The sequence below is a fragment of the Balearica regulorum genome, chromosome 21, assembly GCF_011004875.1.
Source record: "Balearica regulorum gibbericeps isolate bBalReg1 chromosome 21, bBalReg1.pri, whole genome shotgun sequence".
NCBI lineage: Eukaryota > Metazoa > Chordata > Aves > Gruiformes > Gruidae > Balearica > Balearica regulorum.
The window spans coordinates 5,358,607-5,372,288 of NC_046204.1; the positions used below are offsets into that span (position 1 = coordinate 5,358,607).

General features: G+C 52.3%; 1 protein-coding gene across 6 annotated transcripts in view; it reads right to left on the reverse strand.

Annotated features, from left to right (window-relative positions):
• The window catches only part of CASZ1 (castor zinc finger 1), a 209,081-nt gene that overhangs the window by 46,079 nt on the left and 149,320 nt on the right, over positions 1-13,682 (reverse strand). For all 6 annotated transcript variants that reach the window (XM_075773495.1, XM_075773496.1, XM_075773494.1 and 3 more), the window contains one exon: positions 6,281-6,850. In XM_075773495.1, coding sequence (XP_075629610.1) covers positions 6,281-6,850 — 570 coding nt within the window. The remainder of the gene's footprint in view (positions 1-6,280; positions 6,851-13,682) is intronic.

The window sequence follows — 13,682 nt, forward strand, 5'->3', positions numbered from 1 at the left end:
AGTAAAGATTTACTGTGTGCAGGAGTCCTTCAAACCTCCCTCGTCATCTTTTCCAATCACTCACTCCAGCTCTCATGGGCAAGCACACTCGCTCACAGGGAGCCAGCACAGGCAGATACATTGGCAGCAGAATGGAGGTTCTGGGCACTGGGTCCAGCTCAAACCATATCAACACTGCCTTGAAACACAGTGGAAAAGGAAGGCACCAAGACAGTCACAGAACAGGTCAAAAGATCCAAAGCATGAAAACTGATCCCTAGGATTTGGGAAATTTGGCAGCCAACGACAGCATACACACAGGCATGTACATATATGAGAGCATTTCTGTGCACACAAGATTCAGTCAATGAGCAAAGTCAAAGTTCAATAGCCATCAGCTTCCATAAATCAGTTTCCACAGGACTACACAGAGGAAGAGACTGCCTGCAATGGGCACTAAAATGTGCAAGACCATGAGGGTCGTATTCCTGTTTCAATATTGCCCAGCATAGCTGTGTTTATGTAGCAGAAGTGCTGCTACACTAGTTGCCTGTGTATGTGGTACATGAGAAAGACAATGCAAAGAACATGCCTGAAGCCTGCAAGCAGGAGGACAAAGACACATTCGCTAAGTGCTAGGATCTAGTTTAGCCCAAAATGACTTTCCAGTTCTGGGCATTTAGGCCCAGCACCCTGCATAGGATTTTGAGATGCCTGGCTTCAGAATAAACACCCTGTTAGTTACAGAATGGGTGGCAATGCCCCTGCAGTGCCTGGCTCAGGTTGTAGCTTTTTCTCCTCACAGAACCTTATGGGTCAGTATTAATCTTAGAGGATGCTAAATGCAGAATCATGCCCCACAGCGTCCAATAACAAGACTTGTCAGAAGGAAACCACAAGGAAAGGCTGTATTACTCCATCCTCAAAGGTAGGATCATTTCATCTGTGCTCCCCGCCTTGGCCTCATCCTGTGGCTCCTCCAACACCGTACCAAAGCCATCAACTTTATCTTTCACACACAGACATATTAAATAATTTCATCTTGCTTTAAAGCAGTTCTCCTTTTTACCTCTTTTTCTCTCTTCTCCACCTCCATTTCAGTGTAACCCTACGACCCAACAGAAGTGATTAAACCCATGAAATCTCTACTGGGTCTAACACTTCCCTCTTTCTGTTAAATCTGCTTTCCCTGCTCTACTTTTCCTCGCTTTTTGGACCTGTAAAACAATCCCCTAGCCTCCTTCACAATGCCCTGACTTCCAAGCACTTCACAGAAAAACTCTAGCCAGCCTGTGCCAAACTGCAAGGGGAGAAAGAATATCACAGAGAGGATCTGATAGGAAATTAAACTATTAAGTGTGATTTTTACTAGCTTTAACAGCTGCCCTGAAAGCCAGCCAACCCCCTTCGTTCTTTATCCTAACCTGCAGCACACAAAAAAAAGAAGAGACACTCTCTTTTTCAATCCCATATATCAAATCAGTTTTACAAATCTCAGCTCAGTTCAGGCCCCACAGACATTACAAATCCAGAGAGGAGATTCAAGGAAACCTAGTATTTTCTTTCAACACTGGAGAAAATGAAACATTGCAGGAAAACAGCTCCTTTTTAAACTTCTCTCATCTGCATACCTGGTCTTGGAAAGCATCTTTGCTCCCCATGTGGCTAGACCTCAATTGATGCAAATAATTAGATGCAAAACCCAAGACCATAGGAAAGGGAAAGTTTCCAGACCTTTTTTTGAGCTTTGCAAAGTCTGAGCTTGAGTTTAGGTTTCACTACCCTGGATTTAATTCCCTCATCCCTCAAAACACCTTGCATTCTGCTTTTCCTCTGCCCAAATTTGGTTCCAGATGATCGTCATACCCTCCCCGATCAACAGCTTTGCCAGTGCTGCTCAGTCTTTCCTCATCCACATTTGAGATGAAACCATGGCCAGTTCCTACTACTCGCTGCCTAGCAAGCGCACCTTCCCTCATCCCAGCATGAGCCCATCGACACATCCCCTAAAGCCAAGACAGCCTTCACTTATTTGCACAGGCACCTAACCAGTAGGCCAGAGGCTCTTCAAGTGGAGGCACCTTATGAAGGGAACCATCTCACCACAAAGATGGTATGAGACCCAGCCAACTCATTTCACATACACTTTCAAACAACAGTGAAGAAGTAATTATTATTATTACCTAATCAACAAAAAAACCCTCCCCATACCCACAAACAGATGAAAGTGAAGCAGGACAGCAGTCGGGAAACAAATCCCGGTGAAAAGTACGCAGCTCTGGAAGGCACAGGAAGCCTTGTCCCTGGGTCTTCTTGCCCCTCCCCTGCACCGCATTTTTCTCTTCTTTTCTGTGTGATAATAAAAGGGCTCCCTTTCCCCTTGCCACTGCTCTCCATTTGTGGGCATTGCCAAAGAGCAGAGATCTGTGTGTCTCAGAGCAGCTATCGTATCACAAAGGATCCGAAGCTAGCAAAAAAGGGGCTAAAAATAGCCTGCAGCAGCACACTATATATGGAAGGAAAAGCAAAACAGCCCAAATGGAGTGCAAGGTCTGGATACTGGGGGATGGGACATCCGAGCCAGGGCTCTGTCCTTTATTCTGCTTTTGGGGGGGAAACATGTAGACTTGGGGGCTATAGGATAATGAGCAAGAAACTGGCACTCATCGTGCACATTCTCCCAAGTGGAGTCTCCCCAGGAAATTATGAAGACAAAACCCCCTTCGTTAAAATAGGTCCAATATTGCCTTTCTAAGAGGGAATTAGCCAGCAGGCTAAGAAAAGAAAGGAGAACTTTGAAAGCTTATACAGCTCCCGGGGACTACTTTAGCCTACTATATAAGTAACAGGCAAGTAAAGAACATGGGACCATATAGGAAAATCTCCCTGGGTATGTGTGCGTCAGTGAGAGATTGTGGAAAGGGATCTCTGTCAAAGACTGTACTGGGAAGTCTAAATGCTATATATAAACGTGTGTAGAGAAGTATCTGGTCAGTCAGTGTGCAGGAGAGGGTGTGTGAATGAATGAAGAAACATATCTGCATGTCCAGATCAGCTTCTGACACCCATCTCCTGACAGACGCCAGCTTTGCGACTCCTGAACATGTTTCCTAGCTGTACCAGAGAGGGAGGCACATAAGGCAAGACTGAGCACTGACTCATAAGTCCCTTGTTTCCAATCCTTCCAAGAGGATTGAACAGCACGGACCAAGTCTCTGCAAACTCCTGCCTGATGCACAATAAGCCTCACTGTCTGACCCTGGAAGGAGACAAAGGTGGCAGGGATTTAGCATTAGACTATAGGAGGTGCTAGTGGAGGACACAAGCAGTAGCTGAAGCAGGCTGTGTATGTACACACTAGGACTCCAAGAAGCAGGAACCCTTCTCAGCCCCATATAATTAGAATCACTTTTCCCCACTGATCACGAAAGTCCAGCTAGATTTAGGATATGGTTTTCTGTGTGGCTCCTGCTTTTTATCCAAGTTTCCAGCTGAACAAAGAACTGTGGGCTCAATTTTAAATGCTACTGAGCACTCCCAGCTCTGTGTCCTCAGAGGGAGCAACGGGTGCTCAGAACCTTCAAAACCAGGGTCCTGTGATGATTCCCCAGAGCCACGCTGACCAGGAGGACAGAGCTGTATTCACCTCCTTTGATCTGACTGCTTCCAGCTACCCCCCAAACTCACAGGAAAAAAATCTCCTTTTTGGTATAGGCAGTTCCAGAACTCATTGGAATAAACTTAACTTGCACTCAGTAGCACCAGGTCCGAGAGGACTTGGTGATGAACAGCTTAAAACCCATTTTCTGGAATATTGACAGAAAAAGACAGAAGAGGACAAGAACTTTGTCCTTTCCAAATAAGAGATGTTTCAGTTTGTACTTTCCAGGGAAACATTGCAAACCACATTTACAACGGGGTTCTTGAAACAGATGCTGAAGACCTGGCAGCACGTCTGTTTGCAAGTCAAATCCCATGTGGCTGTGTATGTAAACCGGACCCCGTATATGCCATTACCTGCCTTAAACATAAATGAGTCTTCAGCCCCTATAAATGCTTATACATTTTTGCATAATCCTTTGACAATACAGCCCTACAAAGGCATTTTACTGAAAACTTCTACACCAGGGAGAAACCTCAGTTCCTTTTCGTTTTCCCCAGTTGGGTAACATATTTTTTACATTTAAGTTCCCCTTCTTTTAGTTTTTCTAGCAAATAAAAGCTGCAACTGGGGTGGGGGTGGGAATTAAAATAAACTAAAAACAGAGTCCAGGCACAATCACCTTGTGTCTGGGAACGACAAGGGCTTTCCTATCAAAGGAAACTGAAGGTCACACTTTTCCTCATTGATCTTGCAATGTTTGTTAATTACTCTGTCACTGATGTGGCGAAGGATAATTAAACAGCTCTGTTTATATCTTATATGCATAATTATGTGCGCTGCCACTGAACTCGTGAAGACTAGAGAATGTGCCTCTCCAGAAGGGGAACGGACAGACGGAGATGAGTTTCGGCTGTATTATTAACAGGAGGAGGAAAACATGCGCGCACACAAAAGGAGGAAAGTTTGATGGATTCACAAAGTGCTGAGATCGGGGGGGGGGGGGGGTGGTGGGGGGGTGCATGCAGGTGGAGCAGATTAGGGGGAGATCTTTCAATTACAGATCCAACCCAGCTGAGTGACAAATTGGGGGAGGGAGCTGTTTCCTAATGGAAAGAATTCAAGCTATCCTAAGCTTTTACCAAGGCTTAGCACTCATATGCCCCCCAAAATCAATCTGGGGGGAACCTGGGTATCAGAAAGCGAGAAGGAAATTCAGCTGGGGTTTTCCCCAACACCTCTTGCTGAATTCAGCTTTTCAGTGAGCCACAAAAACAAGGTAGAAGCTATCTGAAAATAAGAAATACACCTTGAAAACGCACACAACTCGGCATCCCAGACTGAAGGGGGGGGCAGGACGACACAGGTTGGGCACTGGCAGCTTCACCAGGTCAATCCCAAACTCGGGGCGTGCCACACCGCTGGCAGTGTGGAGCACGGACTCCACGCCTGCCTCCTGAGGTAACGCCGGGCGAGCGGTCACCCCTCGGCCCCTCCGGCCGAGATGAGGGAACCCACAGCAGCAAAAAGGGCACGCGATGCATTACGTGTTGGACAGCTCAGTTACGGGATCGTACCCGACACCCAGAAAGCGGCATCGGTACTGCTGGGCCAACCAGGGGTAACAGAACGGCAGCGCTCGGACAGCAGCTGGCGCCAAGCTTGCTACCAGCGCCGAGCAGCCCAGGGCAGCGGCCGGGGGTGCAGCCTTGCCCCGGCACAGCTCGCCCTCACCCCGCGGGATCCCCCCGCCCGTTCCCCCAGGAAAAGCCGCCGCCTACCTCCTGCCCCGCCGCGGCGGCCGCTCCTTCCAGAACCTTCGCTCCGGCCGGCCGTTGGGTAGGGCGGGGCCGCCACACGCGCGCGGCGGGCGCGGGGCCGCATTCCAGGTGCGTGCGCCCCGCGAGCTGCCGGGCTCGAGCCCGGCCGGACGCTACAGCTGCGCGCCCGCCCTCGCGCCTCTTCCCGGAGCCGCCCTCGGCCTCGGGGTCCCCGGAGCCCCCCGAGCTTGCGCGGGTGGCCGCGCCGGCCCGGCCCGAGACAGCCGGGGGAAGGGGCAGCCCAGCAGCTCCGCCTGCAGCCGGGTTCCAGCAGGCACTGGGTTGAAAGGCACGATGAGTTACTGGCTTTCCCCCTCCAGCCCGGGGCTCCCGTGGTCGACTGTGATCTCGGGGCTAATTACCATTGTGTAAGGTGCAGCATGGGGCAGGAGTGTGTTTACACAGCACTGCAATACAATACAATGCAATGCACTGCACAGCCGGTGTGCATGTGCAGAGTACACTGCAGAATCCACCTGGGATTTGACACAAGGGCACTCTCTGCTTTTTTTCTCCCCCTCATGGAAATACATGAACAGAAAACCAGTATGCGCCACAGCTATTTCCATCTGAATGGTGGGAAGGAGTCTATGGGGGAGATCTATTCTACCAAGGGATCGATGGTCGGGCAAGAGCCATCCAGCCCCATCCGCCCCAACAAACACCTCTCTCGGGGAGGCTGAAGCAGAGGCAAACCCAGCACGGTCCCAAGAGCAAAATGCCAGGCTCTGCAAGGGGATCGGGGCTTTCACCCTCCTCCTTGGCTGCCAGATGCAGACAGTATCTGGCATGGACGCACAGCAACAGCTGTTTCTGTCCCACACAAAACACGACTGTGAAGCTGTTCCACACCCAGAGGTGGAAGGAGCAGAGGGCTTACCTGAGGTGGTTCCTCCTCCCAGCTTGGAGCCTGTCTCGCCACTGGAGGACCGGTAGGCATCATCCTTCGAGGCTGGCCCATCTGAATCCCTGTCATCCAAGAAGTTGCCATCCTGTGAGCCCCTCAGAGCATCCGCCTCGTCCCCGTTATCTTCCTCGTCACTGCAGCCCTTGGGCTGCACCATGTAAACCCCTTCGGGGGGCACTTCCGCGCTCTCGGCGCCCTTACATTCCTTGCCTTCCACTCGCCCCAGCAAGGGCTCCTCGTTGTATTCCCCGTTGACCCACTTCTCGATCACCTCCCTCCTTTTGTCCTCCTCAATCTTCTGCACGCGGCTGAGTCCATCTGAAAACTCCGTCCCCAGCTCCTTGGTCCCAGGCTGAGGCAGGTCCTTGTTGCTGCTCTCCCGCTGCGGCCCCTTGTCTGCTCGCGCCTGTTCGGCTCCCCCATGGTCGAAGACGACCTGGCGGCTCAGCTTGGCACAGATTGCATTTAGCTTCAGGCCACCTTTGCGCTTGGCAGCCATTGTGGGTTTTCCTGAGGTTGCGTCAGTGCATATAGTTCTTTCAGCTGGAAAGAGAGAAGGGAAAGAAGCAAGGAAGGGCATTAGTGGGATCAGACAACTTGAACCCAAACAGCAAATGGCTGGTCCCAACCCAGCAGGCCTTCAGGCATGGCCGGTGTCATCCTTTGAAAGGCAGGACTGCCATCTGTTTCATAAGCTCTGAGTGGAAGCCCAGCCAGGAGAGCCCGGTGACAGGCATGCTCTGAACCTGCTGGTACCAAAGGATGCCACTGGCCTCAAGAAAGAGGCACGTATTTATTCTGGGACGGAACTGGGCTCAAAGGCTCCGAACATCTCAGGCAGGAGAACATGGTATGGACCAGCCTCTGCTCCTGGCTCAGGCTGGACATTAAGTCTGTTAAAAGCCTGACTCGCTCTCTCCTTCAGACTGCAGCACCACCTGCTTTTGGGTCCCCAGCTCCATCCCAGACGGCGTGGCTGCCAAAACCCCATCAGCCAGTAACTGCACCCAAGCACCTGTAGCAGGGAGAACAGCTTCCCAAGCCTAACCGTAGGGACGGCGAGGAATTCACTTAATGGGGTTTATGCATACTCTCAGAGAAGAGAACCAGTGCAGACCAGAAAGAACCAGTATGGAGGACAGGAGCCCTGGCAAGTGTGTGCGCTGGAGCAGCAGACTGGTGTGTGGCAGTCGTACGGGAGAAAATTGCCTTGGGTTGGTATCAGTTGATCAGGCCCCTTTGCCTGCTCGCTCGCTCGCTCTCACACACACAGGAAATTCTGCTCTCACACTTCCCAGCACAATCAGCTAATTAGTGTGGGTTTGTTATTTTAATGTAGTTTATTCATATGTGACAGCTAGTAAAGGAGGGGTAAGAGAAAGTGGGGGGGGGGGGAGAAAGGAAGAAGGTAAGGTCTTAACTTCAAGGTCACAGAGAATCTTGAACTAAATGGTCCCTATCACAGAGTCACTTGCATAATTACTGCACCAACAATTAACAAGATTCAATCACAAATAAAAGCAAAAACTGATTCTAAAGCAGCTGCATTGTCTCATTTCCCTCTTTATTTACGATACCTCCGAGAGACACCCAGATTAAGAAGGGTTAAAGGTCCCAAGGCAAGAGACGTGCCCACAGCCTGGCTCTTCCCCCAGCACGTGGTGCCGAGGCAGAGCCAGCTCTGTGTCCCAGGGCTGGGGAAGAGCACCTGGTAAAATGCCTGCTGGACACACATGCCACTGGAGTTACTGTGGAGATGTTGCTGGAGGTCTCCTGGACTTTATGTTGTGCTGAAAGAGGAGCCCATCACATGGAGAGCCAACAGAAACCATCTCCAGACCTCGAATGGTGAGAATGGGTTCCTCCATTGCACAGGAGTCCCTCGTGGCAGCTCAGCCCACACCTTCCTGTCACCAGCACAGAGGTGCTGCTCCACAGAAGCACACTGAGATTAATCAGACCCCCTACAATGCATCCAGAAGCCATCGTGACAACCCCTAATCCCATAACATGACAGCCCAATACAAACAGACTGAAACTTTAGACCTGCTGTCCAAGAGCCAGAGAGTGGCTGCTTAGCGTAAACTCCTGACAGCTTCAGACACGCTTCCCTGTCAAGGACTGCAAGAAAAATAACCCCCCGACAAATATATCAGCCCCCCACACAAAGGGAGGCAAAACGTACTCCTCCACGTTCCAAATGCAGCCCCCCTCCCCCAGCACTAACACCTACGTGCAATCATGCTTTCATGAAGGGAAAGCACACATTGCCCCCAAACATATACCTCCCCATCTAGAAATTATAGCTGTTCAAGAGCTGGGTGTACGCGCTGGCACGCTCCCTAAGTGTAGTCATACACATACGGGTTAAAAAGTCCCATCTCCCCAAAATACATTCCTGTACGCATTCCCCACGCATTTCCCTTTCACACATTCCCCCAACACACGCACACAGTCCTCACGCATACAGATGGGCACAGGCAGACGCCCATGAAGCTGCAAAAGTCTCCGTGTGCTGGCACCTTCCCTTCCCATCACATTCCCACTCTATTTAGGGCAGAAAGTGAAGGCCAATTCTATGCACAACTGGTACCACAGAGGGAATCTCGGGAGGCTGCTGTGAGCTCCAACTGGAGCCTGGCCAGGACACCTACAGCTCACGCCTGTATGCTCGGGCGAAGGGCCAGCGGAGCCTCCACGGCTGCAGGTGGTTAGGACGGTGCCTCCCGCACGCTGCGGTGCCTGCCCAGGGCTGGGGCACTGGGTCAGCACTGAATCACCAGCGCCGCTCTCCCCAACACTGCCTGGTGATTCCCCGTCCACGTTCTCACGATACCCAGCCCTGCTTAACTGGTGAGATCAGCGCCGCTCACAGCTGGAGATAACTGGGAGGCAGACACGCGGCAGCCCAAATCCCCGCTGCCCTCCCCCTTTCTGCAATGAGGGCAGGTCCCATTATTCTGGTCTGGAGGTGAGCAGCCAAGTGCGTGCACCAGCCGGCAAATGAATATATAAATATTTATTCAAAGGAAGAGAGGAACAGACGTTCCTGAGGCTGCACTTGTGGCATACGCAGAAACTCCAGGGAGCCTGCAACTTGTCTTCCATTCCTGTTCCTGCCTCCTTCCATCTCACACACCCCGGCTTTGCCCCTCTGCCTCCCCAGCTTCTGCCCCCCCAGCTCCTGCCCCTCCCCTCCGCATCTTTCTTGTCCCTTCTCCCTGTGTTTGGGATATTTTTGAGCACAGCAATGCTGCTTTTTAACATTTTGAGAATCTTTTCCTAAAGTTTAAGGTAAAAATAAAGCAAGTTCTGAAAATGTACCTTTTCCCTGATCTGTAAAACTAACCCTCCCAGAGATCTTTCTGAGATGGGATCTGCCCTGTAGTACCAGGACTTACGTATCTCCATCCCACCTATGCACGTATGGCCGCAGGAAATCAGAACTCCCAGCTTCTTCTGCCAACCTTGCAACCAACTCTCCGCAAGCCTGGACACATCATTTTATCTTTCCATTGCCTTAGTTCCTTGTCTATGGCACAGGAGGGACATCACCTATATTGACATTCCTATTCCTGTCCTTCAGCCTGTCCGTTTCAAAAGTGGAAGGGAAACCCTTCTCACAACAAAACGCTGAAGATGGCCATCAGGCCAGAGGGGACCAGAGCTTCTGTGTTTCGTTCGCTCAGGCAGAAGGAGAGGAATCAAGCTGCTGAATGAGGGACCCTCGTATTGCCCGAGGTCAGGACTGCCAGGCAGGGAGGGACCCCTGAAGCCAGGCAGAGGCTCTCTCCCCCCCAGGCTGAGCTCCCCACCCCAAATCACCCTGCGTCTCCATCGCACTGTTTAAAGATTCCAGGCTAAGTAAACATCCCCCTTCATTTTCTTCGTCTAAATAGAAATGTTTTGATTTCACATCAATCTGAGGAAGCCGTTTATAACCTGAGCCTGTCACACGGACTTTTCATCTCTGCCCAGGACAAACTCTCCCACATGCTCTATTTACACTGAGCACTTCCTCTGAAAACAATGCCACCAGGAGTTTACTCCACTTACCCCCTCCCCACACCCGGCGAGGAGATACCAGCTCCCTCCGCTCTGCACCCAGCCCGGTGGCATCTTGAGAGCAAACCTCCCTTTGCAGAAAAGGTACGGCTTGCCGCAACCAGGCCTGGCAAGGAGGAGGACAAAACCCACCTCGCCATTTTGCTGCCTTGTCACCCGTTGAACTTGCTGCCGCCAAGCCCAGGTTGCTGCCCCCCACTTGCCCCTCTTTCCCCCAGTCCCGATGTGCTGCCCGTGCCCCGCGTGCAGCCCCCAGGCTCTCTCCCTCCATGCAGTCCCCGAAGCAGCACTTTCTCACCCATGAACTTCACAGTGGGGTGCTGCCAAGGTGGGCACGGCTTGGCTCTGCCTCCCTCCGAGGGAGAAGAGGGGCTACGGGGGGACACGCCATGTGCGAGAACAAAGGGCTTTGCAGCGGGGATGGAAATAGGGCATTCCAGCTGAGGGGCAAACTGCACTACAAAGAGAAAGTCTGGCTTTGCAGGGAAGGGAAAAGAGAGCCGAAGTCTGGCTTTGGCTTGGGGTCAATGAAGAAACACACCCCGGCAGAGGGGAGAAAGGGACCCGGCTGTGAAAAAGAGGAGTGTGGGAGCTGGATGAACCAGCTGGCATGGATGGAGGAGAAGGGGCCCTGGCTGTGTGCAGGAGCTTACTGGTATGGGAAGAGCCGGCGGTGCAGGGTGGACCCCCGCCAGATGGGGCAGAGGCTGAGGAGGGGCAGGAGAGGAGGGGCAGGAGGGCCCGTGCTGTGGGGAGAGGGGTGCTGGCTGGGGAGGGACAGTGCGCTGTCACTTCAGAGGGCTGGGTACGTCGAACAGATGGAGCTTTCATATTCCTATTGAAGAGTTTTAAGCCCAGCTGAGCAGCTCCGTTCAAGAGGGAGGTCCCAGTGCCAGCTTTCCAGGAGCTGCAAGCTCTCATTCAATTAATTATTAACGGCATTATTTGGGGCGGGGAGGGGGAGGGAAGGAAGGCCGACATGCTGCACAATCCTTTTCTTTTTTAACCACTGTGGTGCAAGGTTGACTGGAGAGACTCCGGCCTGCCCAGGAGCCCCAGACAGGGAGGGCAGCATGGCTCGCTGGGGTAGGGGTGAGGATGCTGCACGCCAGAGCATCTTCACACTTGAGCTGCGGTCCCTAAGATGGAGCCAAACTTTCACAGCAGAAGGCCACTGGGGCATTGGGAACATGCTTCCCCGGAGCAATGCCCTGGCGGTGCCCAGCCACACGCCGGGAGGAGGCAGGGAAGGCAGCCAAACGCTCAGCCCCTTCCAGAAAACATTTCCCCTCCAGCACGAAGACTCGTGCATTATCCCAGGCAGGGCCAGGGCAAAGGCAGCAACAGCCCAGGCATCGCCCACAATGTGTGAGTGGATTTAGTGTGTATATTTTCCCCTCTTCAGTTTATCAATAAAACATTTTATTGCTTTTAGCCCAGGAAATGACCTTGGATTAGTGGATGCTGTCTCTTCTGGCTGACCTTGGGGAGTTCACAAAGGCTCTTTAACAACCTCCTCTGCCCTGCAAGCATGGATCCCGCCTGTGTGTGTCTGCGTGAAGCCGGGGAAAGCCCCGGTGCGAAAGTCGGACCTGACAGGCTCCAGCTCAGCACTGGGCAGGGAGGAGAAGGAAAATCAAAGACGTGGGAGGAGAAACGAAGCGAGCAGCCAGGGCATCCTTACTGAAGCGCTGCCAGCTACACTCCCTGCTTTCCCATAGCTGTGAGGGCTCTCCCCACACACCCCATCCATAAACCATGTAGGAAAAGCTGGGGACCCTGCTCTGGTCCCCATGGCCTATGCTTGTCAAAGTGCAGTCTGCTTGCATTCAGCACCGCTTGACCTTCTCCTGCCTGCCATGCTGGCATCTCCAGCCGCACAAAATGCCACTTTTCTCCCTATTTCCAGCTCCCAGAGCCTTGTACAACCCTGGCCCAAAGAGGTAGAGACCAGTACCAGTTCCCTTCAGCGAGTCTGTCCTGCTTCCCTTTGCTCAACCTTCTCAGCTGCAGAGTTAAGCCGTAATTTTCTGGTGACAGTGAGGGACAGCGTATGGAAATCAGCACTGGGCAGTGAACGACAGAAGATGTCCTGAGAGGAGGGGGAAGCAATGGGGGTCTGGAGATGCTGGTGCCCTGCACTGGGGCTGCTGGCTCACTGGGCTGCTCCTATTTCCCACCTGGCCACTTGGCTGCTCTGGTGCTACTGTCGGGGTTTCTCCAGAACAGCTCATGAACACAGAGAGCCCCCCCTTTCCCCAAACAGCAAATAGCCACATCATCTCTTCTACACACTGCAGAAATGTAATTATGGAGGGATGGAATGGGACAGGAGAAACCGAGAGGGATTCTCTTCCTCAAGGGAACAGAAACTACAAGCAAAGAGGGCTAACGCTGAGCTCTAAGCCAGAGCAAGGTCCCTGCACACCGCAGGGCAAAGCCTGCAAGGGTGCTGCAGCAAACAGCCCATCCCGTCAGGCAATCCTCCTTGCTGCTCTCCCCCATTAACGCAAGCCACCCTTTCCAGCCACGTCCTCTCCCAGTGTCCCCTGCAGTGTCCCTAGTACTGGGCACAGACAGGGTCCCAATCCTCTCCTGCAAACACCCCCAACTCTTCTTGTGCCACATGCAGAGGCAACCCCTCCCAGCACCACAGCCACGCCGGCTTTGCCCAGGCATGAGAGCCCCCTCCCCAGAACACGCTCCCAGCCCCCAGGTGCCCGTTTTCTCCAGTCGCGTCCTCCTGAAGAGCGAGCCCTAAAGTGTTAACGGCGATTGGTGAAATGGCACAGCAGATTGCTACAATAAATAATTTACTGATATTTATAAATATTCAAATCAGCAGGCTTCAGAAATTGAAAGGGGGGGGCTGAGCTGAAGGGGAGGAGGGATGTTTAGGGAGGGGAGGGGGGGCTGACATTAATTCCCAGGCTCTCCAAATTCATTTGAGAACTGTTTCTCATTTCAAACAAATATTAAATCTTTTGGTGTCAAGCCTCCAAAATAAAATATCAAATAGAAAGTCACCACCCTCTTGGTGGCCGATGCCTTGTGTGCCATGATGCTGGGCACCTCTGGCCCTGTCCCCTCAGACAACCAGCTGCTGGGAGAACAAGGGCAGCCTGCACCGGCGAGAGCAGAAGCCCACCCAGCCACATCTATAACGCAGCCCACCACACCACCAACCATCATCCGAGACAGGAATTGTCATTACTACCACCTACAAGACCCTTGTCTTCATCTTCCAACAGATTTTCTAAATCCCATTGGGAAGAAAGGGCTGAACGTTGGAGCAATGAAGGTGGAGCCA